Source organism: Hyperolius riggenbachi, chromosome 8, assembly GCF_040937935.1.
Source record: "Hyperolius riggenbachi isolate aHypRig1 chromosome 8, aHypRig1.pri, whole genome shotgun sequence".
NCBI lineage: Eukaryota > Metazoa > Chordata > Amphibia > Anura > Hyperoliidae > Hyperolius > Hyperolius riggenbachi.
The window spans coordinates 295,439,601-295,451,734 of NC_090653.1; the positions used below are offsets into that span (position 1 = coordinate 295,439,601).

The following is a 12,134-nucleotide window of genomic DNA, read 5'->3' on the forward strand; positions in this document are numbered from 1 at the left end:
ATAGATCATTTAGTTGTGATAATTATTGACAAAGTTATTGACAAATAATCAGAGCTGAGCTGTGAAAATGACCTCAGTAGGGAAGTAGTTAAAGAAGAACTCTGTGATTCGTACAATCAATAGCTCCCTTTAGCTATTATATCAGTAGTGAAGGGGCTCAATACATTGCCAATATTTACTATTTATATATCGCCGACATCTTCCGCAGCGCTGTACAGAATATAAATACATAAATACTGATTCTGCTGCTAATAATCGTTGTGCTGGATCCTCACTGCGAAATTCTGCTTCTGGGGTCAGAGTGTAAAATCTGCACTAGGGCCCATGGCTTCTGTGTCATCCTGCAGACAGATGGGGGGGAAATTCATGTCTGTGGGTGCTGTGCTTCTGATACGGTCACAGGTGGCTGGGCATGGTGGTGAGTAAAGATGTCGCGAACCTCCGATTTTCGGTTCGCGAACCTCTGCGGAGAGTTCGGTTCGTGAAAAACCGCAATAGACTTCAATGGGGATGCAAACTTTTAAATTTACAAAAATTTCTACTGGCTAAAAAAATGATAGAAAACATGTTTCAAGGGTTCTAATACCTGGAGCACCCTCCTCCCTTCACCCTCCACCCTCCTCCCTCCTCCCTCCACCCTCCTCCCTTCCACCCTTCTACCGGAGGGAGGAGGGTCTCATCTGCCAGGGAATTCCAGTATTTCAAAAGCCAGCTTTCATACCGTGGCTGGGGATTGAACCCAGGTCTCAGTGTATGGTAGGTAACTAACATATCCATTATACCGCAGAAAAAGTGGGATCAGCGCATCACCAGGCCGCCTCTGGATGGCCTCAGCTCAGAGATGCGCTGAGCCCCCCCAGGAACTACAAAACGCACCTTGAACCCAAACAGAGGCTCTGCATATACACCAAAGAAAAACTATCAAGTGGGAGCAGCTGACCAGAATTAAATCAAACATAGCAAAGAAATGAACAGCGCTACTTAAAAACAGATGAGTGCTTACCTGCAAAAAAGTGCACACCCCACTCATGGGATTCAAATACACAATGAGCACACACATGACCTGTCTACCACTTGGAGGATGTTAGTTTCACTAACAATTTGCAATTTGTTAGGTACTTGTCCCTCCCACTGTCGTAGAAGTCTTTCCTCCATGGGAGGGGACCTAACACTACCTAGTGTTAGGTCCCCTCCCATGGAGGAAAGACTTCTACGACCTAACTACCTAGTGTTAGGTCCCCTCCCATGGAGGAAAGACTTCTACGACAGTGGGAGGGACAAGTACCTAACAAATTGCAAATTGTTAGTGAAACTAACATCCTCCAAGTGGTAGACAGGTCATGTGTGTGCTCATTGTGTATTTGAATCCCATGAGTGGGGTGTGCACTTTTTTGCAGGTAAGCACTCATCTGTTTTTAAGTAGCGCTGTTCATTTCTTTGCTATGTTTGATTTAATTCTGGTCAGCTGCTCCCACTTGATAGTTTTTCTTTGGTGTATATGCAGAGCCTCTGTTTGGGTTCAAGGTGCGTTTTGTAGTTCCTGGGGGGGCTCAGCGCATCTCTGAGCTGAGGCCATCCAGAGGCGGCCTGGTGATGCGCTGATCCCACTTTTTCTGCGCAATTCTTAAATTTAAATTTACTGGTAGCGCGCCCAGGCTATGCATATGCATAGGTAGGTTTTAGTTAGTGTTAGGTCCCCTCCCATGGAGGAAAGACTTCTACGACAGTGGGAGGGACAAGTACCTAACAAATTGCAAATTGTTAGTGAAACTAACATCCTCCAAGTGGTAGACAGGTCATGTGTGTGCTCATTGTGTATTTGAATCCCATGAGTGGGGTGTGCACTTTTTTGCAGGTAAGCACTCATCTGTTTTTAAGTAGCGCTGTTCATTTCTTTGCTATATCCATTATACCACCAACACTTCTAGCTGAAGCTAGCCTAGCATGTACCATTTATGCTCAATTCAAAAGAAAAATTAGACAAGACAACATTTATACCACACTTTTCTCCAGGCAGACTCAAAGCGCCAGAGCTGCAGCCACTAGGGCACGCTCTATAGGCAGTAGCAGTGTTAGGAAGACTTGCCTAAGGTCTCCTACTGAATAGGTGCTGGCTTACTGAGCATACAGCGCCAAGATTCTAACCCTGGTCTCCTGTGTCAGAGGCAGAGCCCTTAACCATTACACCATCCAGCCACTGCTTAAGGATATGTAGCCAGGCATGGCCTTGCCTTTTGTGTTCAACAGTTGTCAAGAGAAAAATTAGACAAGATAGCAGTGTTAGGAAGACTTGCCTAAGGTCTCCTACTGAATAGGTGCTGGCTTACTGAACAGACAGAGCTGAGATTTGAACTCTGGTCTCCTGTGTCAGAGGCAGAGCCCTTAACCATTATACCATCCAGCCACTGCTTACAGACATGTAGCCAGGCATGGCCTTGCCTTTTGTGTTCAACAGTTGTCCAAAGAGAACCCCAGATAGCCAGGTAGATTCATCTCTCTCTCTCTCTCTCTCTCACCAACACTACATGCTGAAGCCAGCCTAGCATGTACCATTTATGCTCAATCCATTTATGCGCAAAAATACAATTCCGCGGAAAGCAGTGACCATCCCTACTAGAGAGAGAGAGAGAGAGAGAGAGATATGAATCTACCTGGCTATCTGAGGTTCTCTTTGGACAACTGTTGAACACACAAGGCAAGGCCATGCCTGGCTACATATCTGTAAGCAGTGGCTGGATGGTGCCATGGTTAAGGGCTCTGCCTCTGACACAGGAGACCAGGGTTAGTTTCAGCTAGTAGTGTTGGTGGTATAATGGATATGTTAGTTACTTACCATACACTGAGACCTGGGTTCAAATCCCAGCCACGGTATGTAAGCTGGTTTTTGAAATACTGGAATCCCCTGGCAGATGAGACCCTCCTCCCTCTGGTAGGAGGGAATGGGTAGAAGGGGAGGGAGGAGAAGCCCACAAGAGGCTAATTAAAATATCCCTAGCAGAGTGTGTGTAGCAGCTGTCCCTTAACTAATTAGTATAGGCAGAGGAGTGAGTCAAATGGCTCAAGGGCCTTGTATAAGGGGGGTGGGGCTCCAGCAGTGAGTGCAGTCTGATTGGCAACAATGTACCTGCTGACTGTGATGCAGAGGGTCAAATTTGCTCAATAGAGCATTATGGGGCGAATCGAACTTCCGGGAAAGTTCGCCTTTGGCAGGCGAACGCGAACCACCGAAGTTCGCCTGGAACCGTTCTCCGGCGAACCGTTCGGGACATTTCTAGTGGTGAGTGGAAGTCAGGGCTGGACGTGGCAGCAGGATGGCAGGGCTGGACGTGGCGGCAGGATGGCAGGGCTGGACGTGGCGGCAGGATGGCAGGGCTGGACGTGCGGCAGGATGGCAGGGCTGGACGTGGCGGCAGGATGGCAGGGCTGGACGTGGCGGCAGGATGGCAGGGCTGGACGTGGCGGCAGGATGGCAGGGCTGGACGTGGCGGCAGGATGGCAGGGCTGGACGTGGCGGCAGGGTGTCAGGGCTGGACGTAGTGGCAGGATGGCAGGGCTGGACGTAGCGGCTGGACATGGTGGGGGTTGGATGTGGCACCTGGATGTAGGCACCGGACATTGCGGCTGGGTGTGATGGCTGGACGTGGCAGCTGGACGTGGTGGGTGGACGTGGCAATGATATGGTTGCTCGGCTTGTCATCATCATAACATAAGACACTGAACTCTGAACACAGAAGACAGACATAGAATAAAAGGCACAGTTATTAGGGCTCACCCTGACAGGACCCCCAGAACCAGGTTCAGCATGAAGAAAGAGCCCACGATGATCAGAGGGATAAAGTAGAGCCAGTTCCACATCGCTCCCACGGCGTCATTTGTCTGCAAGAAACAAACCACGAGACACTGAGGCAGAAGCAGCGGAGGGGGCATTATATACAAATATATATAGACATATAAACCACGAGACACTGAGGCAGACGCAGCGGAGGGGGCATTATATACAAATATATACAGGTAGTCCCCGTTTAACGAACAAGATATGGACTGTAGGTTCGTTCTTAACCTGAATCTGTTCTTAAGTCGGAACGCTGTGCCATCTCTGTCACCTGTACCTCCTCTGTGCCCCCCTGTGCCTCCAGTGTCCCCCTCTGTGTCACCTCTGCCCCCTGTACCTCCTCTGTGACCCTCTGTGCCTCCAGTGTCCCCCTCTGTGTCACCTGTGTCCCCTGTACCTCCTCTGTGACCCTCTGTGCCTCCAGTGTCCCCCTTTGAGTCACCTATGTCTCTCCTCTGTGCCCCCCAGAGAAGCAGCAGAGGGGGCATCATATACAAACATACATATATACTATATATATATATTTTTATTTTTTTCCCGCACTTTACTGCACAAGGCCAATATCTGTAAATATTTATCTAAGAAGAGTACAAAGTAAAATGAAAGGCACGCCTCAGCTGATAAGCAGGCGTGTGTACCGTGACCTCTCAAGCCGCGCGCCTCAGCCGATAAGCAGGCGCGTGTACGGTGACCTCACAAGCCGCATGCCTCAGCCCATAAGCAGGCGCGTGTACAGTGACCTCACAAGCCGCACGCCTCAGCCGATAAGCAGGCGCATGTACAGTGACCTCACAAGCCGCGCGCCTCAGCCGATAAGCAGGCGCGTGTACAGTGACCTCACAAGCCGCACGCCTCAGCCGATAAGCAGGCGCGTGTACAGTGACCTCACAAGCCGCACGTCTCAGCTGATAAGCAGGCGCGTGTACAGTGACCTCACAAGCCGCACTCCTCAGCCGATAAGCAGGCGTGCGTACGGTCACCTCTCAAGCCGCGTGCCTCAGCCGATAAGTGGCGTGTGCACGGTGACCTCACAAGCCGCACGCCTCAGCCAATAAGCAGGCGCGTGTACAGTGACCTCACAAGCCGCACGCCTCAGCCGATAAGCAGGCGCGTGTACAGTGACCTCACAAGCCGCACGCCTCAGCCGATAAGCAGGCGTGCGTACGGTCACCTCTCAAGCCGCGTGCCTCAGCCGATAAGCAGGCGTGTGCACGGTGACCTCACAAGCCGCGCGCCTCAGCCGATAAGCAGGCACGTGTACAGTGACCTCACAAGCCGCACGCCTCAGCCGATAAGCAGGCGCGTGTACAGTGACCTCACAAGCCACACGTCTCAGTTGATAAGTAGGCGCGTGTACAGTGACCTCTCAAGCCGCGTGCCTCAGCCGATAAGCGGCGTGTGCACGGTGACCTCACAAGCCGCACGCCTCAGCCAATAAGCAGGCGCGTGTACGGTGACCTCACAAGCCGCGCGCCTCAGCCGATAAAACAGGCGCGTGTACAGTGACCTCACAAGCCGCACGTCTCAGCCGATAAGCAGGCGCGTGTACAGTGACCTCACAAGCCGCACGTCTCAGCCGATAAGCAGGCGCGTGTACGGTGACCTCACAAGCCATGCACTTCAGCCGATAAGCAGGCGTGTGTACAGTGACCTCACAAGCCGCGCGCCTCAGCCGATAAGCAGGCGCGTGTACGGTGACCTCACAAGCCGCACGCCTCATCCGATAAGCAGGCGCGTGTACAGTGACCTCACAAGCCGCACGCCTCAGCCGATAAGCAGGCGTGTGCACGGTGACCTCACAAGCCATGCACCTCAGCTGATAAGCAGGCGTGTGTACAGTGACCTCACAAGCCGCGCGCCTCAGCCGATAAGCAGGCGCGTGTACGGTGACCTCACAAGCCGCACGCCTCATCCGATAAGCAGGCGCGTGTACAGTGACCTCACAAGCCGCACGCCTCAGCCGATAAGCAGGTGCGTGTACAGTGACCTCACAAGCCGCACGCCTCAGCCGATAAGCAGGCGTGCGTACGGTCACCTCTCAAGCCGCGTGCCTCAGCCGATAAGCAGGCGTGTGCACGGTGACCTCACAAGCCGCGCGCCTCAGCCGATAAGCAGGAGTGTGTACGGTCACCTCTTAAGCCGTGTGCCTTAGCCGATAAGCAGGAGTGTGTACGGTAACCTCTCAACCCGACTGCCAGCCATCCGTCCGGCAGATCTACTCACCCCCAGCGGTGCTAATACCCCGCCATTCCCAATGTACGCCCATCTTTTCCGCCCCCCGTGTGACATGGCGCACGCGCTGCTCGTTGTCCCTCCATACGGGGGCCCCCCGAATAGCAATACAGCGCATCATCAGCTACACCGCTGAGACGTGTGCAGCCTGGCCCAGCGGTGTCCCACAAAGGGATCAGCTACTGATACCCGACAGGCGACGTCCGTCAAAGGTATTTACACACCTGGCTGAGCACGGCAAAAATACACAGTAATTATGCTGATCTGTGTGACTTAGCGATACTTCCTTTCACACCGAGAACTGCTCTGTAAATAGCTGTGCACCTATCCACACCGGCTTATGAGCAGCCCTGACCGAGAGAACTGCCACAGCGCTACATGCGGTACTCAGAGTTCCCCGGTGTTAGGATATATGACGATTGCCCTTATACAGCTGATCCGCTGATCTAGAGTCATGTGACACTGTTGTCTGTCTGTTAACCAGGAAGTGATAAATAAAGTTTATTCAGAAAGCAGAGAAAAAAGAAAAGAGAAGTGTGTGTTCCTGAGAGAAAGCAAAGCATGGAGTCTGTGTGCCGCTTATCCTCCATCAGAGATCTGCTGTAATCACAAGATGAGGTTAGAGAGCAGCATCAGGAGGGTTATCCCATCTTATGCTGGGAATACACGGTAAGATTCTGAACCATTACGATGGCTGGATAGATAATTTCCGACATGTCCGATCTCCGGCCCGATCGTTTCCCCGCTCGATTCCGGATTGAGGAGGACAATGAAAAAAGATTAAAAAAAACGAGCTGAAGATAAGAGAATTGCCTGCGGAAAATCGAGCCGTGTATTCCCAGCATTAAAGCCCCATCTACACCATACAATTTTTTGGGCAATTCGATTCAATTCGATTTGATTCATTGATTCGATTCAATCCGAGAGAACAATGAAAAATGAATCAAATTGAATACCGATCGGATATGTCGGATTGAATCAATGAATCGAATTGAATCGAATCGCACAAAAAATTGTATGGAGTGGATGGGGCTTACAAAACAATTTCCTGTTAGATTGACGGGTAATCTGATCCCTGATACACACCATGCCATTTCCTGTTAGATCGACGGGTAATCTGATACCTGATACACACCATGCCATTTCCTGTTAGATCGACGGGTAATCTGATACCTGATACACACCATGCCATTTCCTGTTAGATCGACGGGTAATCTGATACCTGATACACACCATGCAATTTCCTGTTAGATTGACGTGTAATCTGATACCTGATACACACCGTGCAATTTCCTGTTAGATTGACGTGTAATCTGATACCTGATACACACCATGCAATTCCCTGTTAGATCAACGGGTAATCTGATACCTGATACACACCATGCCATTTCCTGTTAGATCGACGGGTAATCTGATACCTGATACACACCATGCAATTTCCTGTTAGATTGACGTGTAATCTGATACCTGATACACACCGTGCAATTTCCTGTTAGATTGACGTGTAATCTGATACCTGATACACACCGTGCAATTTCCTGTTAGATTGACGTGTAATCTGATACCTGATACACACCATGCAATTTCCTGTTAGATCGACGGGTAATCTGATACCTGATACACACCATGCCATTTCCTGTTAGATCGATGGAAAATCTGATACCTGATACACACCATGCAATTTCCTGTTAGATTGACAGGTAATCTGATACCTGATACACACCATGTAATTCCCTGTTAGATCGATGGGCAATCTGATACACACCATGCAATTTCCTGTTAGATTGACGTGTAATCTGATACCTGATACACACCGTGCAATTTCCTGTTAGATTGACGTGTAATCTGATACCTGATACACACCATGCAATTTCCTGTTAGATCGACGGGTAATCTGATACCTGATACACACCATGCCATTTCCTGTTAGATCGATGGAAAATCTGATACCTGATACACACTATGCAATTTCCTGTTAGATCGACAGGTAATCTGATACCCGATACACACCATACAATTTTCTGTTAGATCGACGGGTAATCTGACACCTGATACACACCATGCAATTTCCTGTTAGATCGATGGGTAATCTGATACACACCATGCAATTTCCTGTTAGATTGACGTGTAATCTGATACCTGATACACACCATGCAATTTCCTGTTAGATCGACGGGAAATCTGATACCTGATACACACTATGCAATTTCCTGTTAGATCGACAGGTAATCTGATACCCGATACACACCATACAATTTTCTGTTAGATCGACGGGTAATCTGACACCTGATACACACCATGCAATTTCCTGTTAGATCGATGGGTAATCTGATACACACCATGCAATTTCCTGTTAGATTGACGTGTAATCTGATACCTGATACACACCATGCAATTTCCTGTTAGATCGACGGGAAATCTGATACCTGATACACACCATGCAATTTCCTATTAGATTGATGGGTAATTTGATACCGGATACACACCATGCAATTTCCTGTTAGATCGATGGGGAATCTGATACCTGATACACAACATGCAATTTCCTGTTAGAGCGATGGGTAATCTGATATCTGATACACACCGTGCAATTTCTGTTATATCGATGGGTAATCTGATACCTGATACACACCATGCAATTTCCTGTTCGAACGATGGATAATGTGACAGGTAGGTGCATCGCGTGTACAGGTCCAAACTGCTCCTTATCAATAATGATGGTACCTTCCCAAAATCAATGCCCTTATCGACCGGGAGCCAATCGGGCATGTCGGAAATAATTGGTTTGATCCCATTGATTGAATGGGAAGTTGTATTGTGTGTACCCAGCATTAAATCAACATGGCAACACTCGGTTATTAGCTGAGGCCTCCGCTGCCTGATCCAGAATCGTCACCACTTCACACGTCACATGATTACCCCTGAGTGACCTGCTGTATCCAGTGAGGAGAGGAGCACTCTGGACTGAAGTAGAACGTTTGATATTCTGCGCAGCACTTCTATGTACTGTTTATATTCCTGGATCCTCCTGATCACGGGGGGAATTTGCCTCATTTGGGCTATGTACACACAGAAAGACAGATTGTGTGAATCGACCAATCGTTTCACGATCTCTCTGCCGAGCTATCCACACGATGTGATGTGTGGAGGGGCAATACGGTAAACGATCTGCTGGTTGAATGGTGCGGGGCGAGCGACAGGCCTTCTGGACGTATGACCTTGAACGATTATCTGCTGAAGTGATCTGTCATAGATCGTTCGTTTGAACGATATCGTGACAATGCGTCGTCCGACAATTCTGTACCCCGGTGTGAACGAGGCTGCAGTGTTACCATAACCGTGTTTATCAGGAATATGTGAGGCAGGATCCTGATTTCCGGGGAAGCGTTTCCCCGGCGCACACGTTGCTGAGACCCCCTCCCCCACATTGCCAGGCTGATGAAACAGCGTCTCTGCAATATTTACACGTCTTTCCCGTGAGTGAATGGAGGTGTTATCATTTCTCAAGTCTGCCGCCACCTCGCCGCGAACCGCCAGCGACTGACACGAAATCTACTACAATCTCTGAGAGCGGCGCCACATCCTCACTCGCGGAGACTCACAACTGCGCTTCTTACGCCACGGCAACCTCTGACTGTCGCCTGGCAACAGACTTCTCCACCCCTAACAACCACTACTGTGTATGTCACACTGGCCACACACTACTCCGCCCCTAACAACCATTACTGTGTACGTCACACTGGCCACTCCAGTTACTCTGGCAACACACTGCTCCTTCCCTAACAACCGTCACTGTGAATGTCACACTGGCAACACACTTCTTCACCCCTAACAACCACTACTGTGTATGTCACACTGGCCACTCCGGTTACTCTGGCAACACACTGTTCCTTCCCTAACAACCACTACTGTAAATGTCACACTAGCCACTCCGGTCACTGTGGCAATACACTGCCCCTTCCCTAACAACCGTCACTGTGAATGTCACACCGGCTACACCGGTTACTCTTGCAACACACTGCTCCTCCCCTAACAACCACTACTGTAAATGTCACACCGGTTACTCTGGCAACACACTGCTCAGCCCCTAACAACCGTCACTTTGCACCTCCAACACACCCCAAGTTCTGAGGTGAGAGTATACCCTCCAGCTACCTCTGTGCCAGTGTGCAGACCCCGAGCACCGCTGGATCCCACAATACATTCATATGCCATATTTCCAGGTGGGGGGACAGACAGCGTCTCTTGCAGTCCATCTGATATGGAGTCGTCGCTGAGCACAATTTCTGTATGCACGTCAGATTGCGGAGGTACTTCTTGTTGGCTCTTTTGATGTTTGTATGCGGTGTGCCTCTGAGGAAGCGGCTTTTGGCTGTGAAACATGACAGGCAGCCTTTTATATGAACTGGAACTCTGAATTTGTACCTTTACGTCTTGTCCGCAATTTGAAGACATTGTGAATGCAGAATAAATAAGAGAATACATTTGTTCATAGAACACCCCATTGTGTATACTGTATATTTCCGGAACCAGCGCAACTGGGGGTGCTCCACACTGGCACAGGGACAAAACGCAATGACTTAGCGGGAGATAAAGGACCCTACTGGCGTGTGCGATATGCTGTGCCCGTGCATGTGACTAGTGCGATATACTGTGCCCCTACGTGCTGGTGTGTGCAATATGCAGTGCATGTGCATGTGGCATGTGCGATATGCGGTACCTGTGCGTGTGGCATGTGCGATATGCGGTACCTGTGCGTGTGGCATGTGCGATATGCGGTACCTGTGCGTGTGGCATGTGCGATATGCGGTACCTGTGCGTGTGGCATGTGCGATATGCCCTGCCTGTCCATGTGGTGTATGCGATATAACGTGCACGTGCGTGCTGACGTGTGCCATATGCGGCGCCTGTGCGTGTGGCGTGTGCAATATGCGGTACCTGTGCGTGTGGCGTGTGCAATATGCGGTACCTGTGCGTGTGGCATGTGCGATATGCGGTACCTGTGCGTGTGGCATGTGCGATATGCCCTGCCTGTCCATGTGGTGTATGTGATATGAGGTGCACGTGCGTGCTGATGTGTGCCATATGCGGCGCCTGTGCGTGTGGCGTGTGCAATATGCGATGCCCGTGCGTGTGCGATATGTGGTTGCTGTGCGTGTGGCATGTGCGATATGCCCAGCCTGTGCATGTGGTGTATGCGATATAAGGTGCACGTGCGTGCTGACGTGTGCCATATGCGGCGCCTGTGCGTGTGGCGTGTGCAATATGCGGTACCTGTGCGTGTGGCGTGTGCAATATGCGGTACCTGTGCGTGTGGCATGTGCGATATGCGGTACCTGTGCGTGTGGCATGTGCGATATGCCCTGCCTGTCCATGTGGTGTATGTGATATGAGGTGCACGTGCGTGCTGATGTGTGCCATATGCGGTACCTGTGCGTGTGGCGTGTGCAATATGCGATGCCCGTGCGTGTGCAATATGCGGTTGCTGTGCGTACCGTATGATAAGTGCGTGTGACAGCAGCCTCCAGCCTGTTCTGCATCACTATGTAGAATAGATGCTGCAATTTCTACTGCTCGACTGATTCCGCTCAGAACCACAATACTGCCGGCTGCTGAGAGATCTGAGAGATGAGAAAGACCCCCCAACCAGCCGTCAGTAAATCTGCCCCCCCCCCCCCGACCAGCCATCAGTAAATCCCCCACCCCCCCCCCACCAGCCGAGAGCATATTCACCCCCCCCCCCACCCTACCCCCCGACCAGCCATCAATAAATCCCCCCCAAACAGCCATCAGGCGGGTTAGCAGGCAGGGGAGGGATTAGGCTAAGGTGGGTTAGCAGGCATGGAGGGGTTAGGCTAAGGTGGGTTAGCAGGCAGGGGAGGGATTAGGCTAAGGTGGGTTAGCAGGCAGGGGAGGGGTTAGGCTAAGGTGGGTTAGCAGGCAGGGAGGGGTTAGACTAAGGCGGGTTAGCAGGCAGGGGAGGGATTAGGCTAAGGCGGGTTAGCAGGCAGGGGAGGGATTAGGCTAAGGTGGGTTAGCAGGCAGGGGAGGGGTTAGGCTAAGGTGGTTT

General features: G+C 50.6%; 1 protein-coding gene across 12 annotated transcripts in view; it reads right to left on the bottom strand.

Moving 5' to 3' along the window:
* CACNA1B (calcium voltage-gated channel subunit alpha1 B) overlaps positions 1-12,134 on the bottom strand; it is a 505,489-nt gene that overhangs the window by 256,579 nt on the left and 236,776 nt on the right. For all 12 annotated transcript variants that reach the window (XM_068249170.1, XM_068249175.1, XM_068249173.1 and 9 more), the window contains exon 7: positions 3,773-3,876. In XM_068249170.1, coding sequence (XP_068105271.1) covers positions 3,773-3,876 — 104 coding nt within the window. The remainder of the gene's footprint in view (positions 1-3,772; positions 3,877-12,134) is intronic.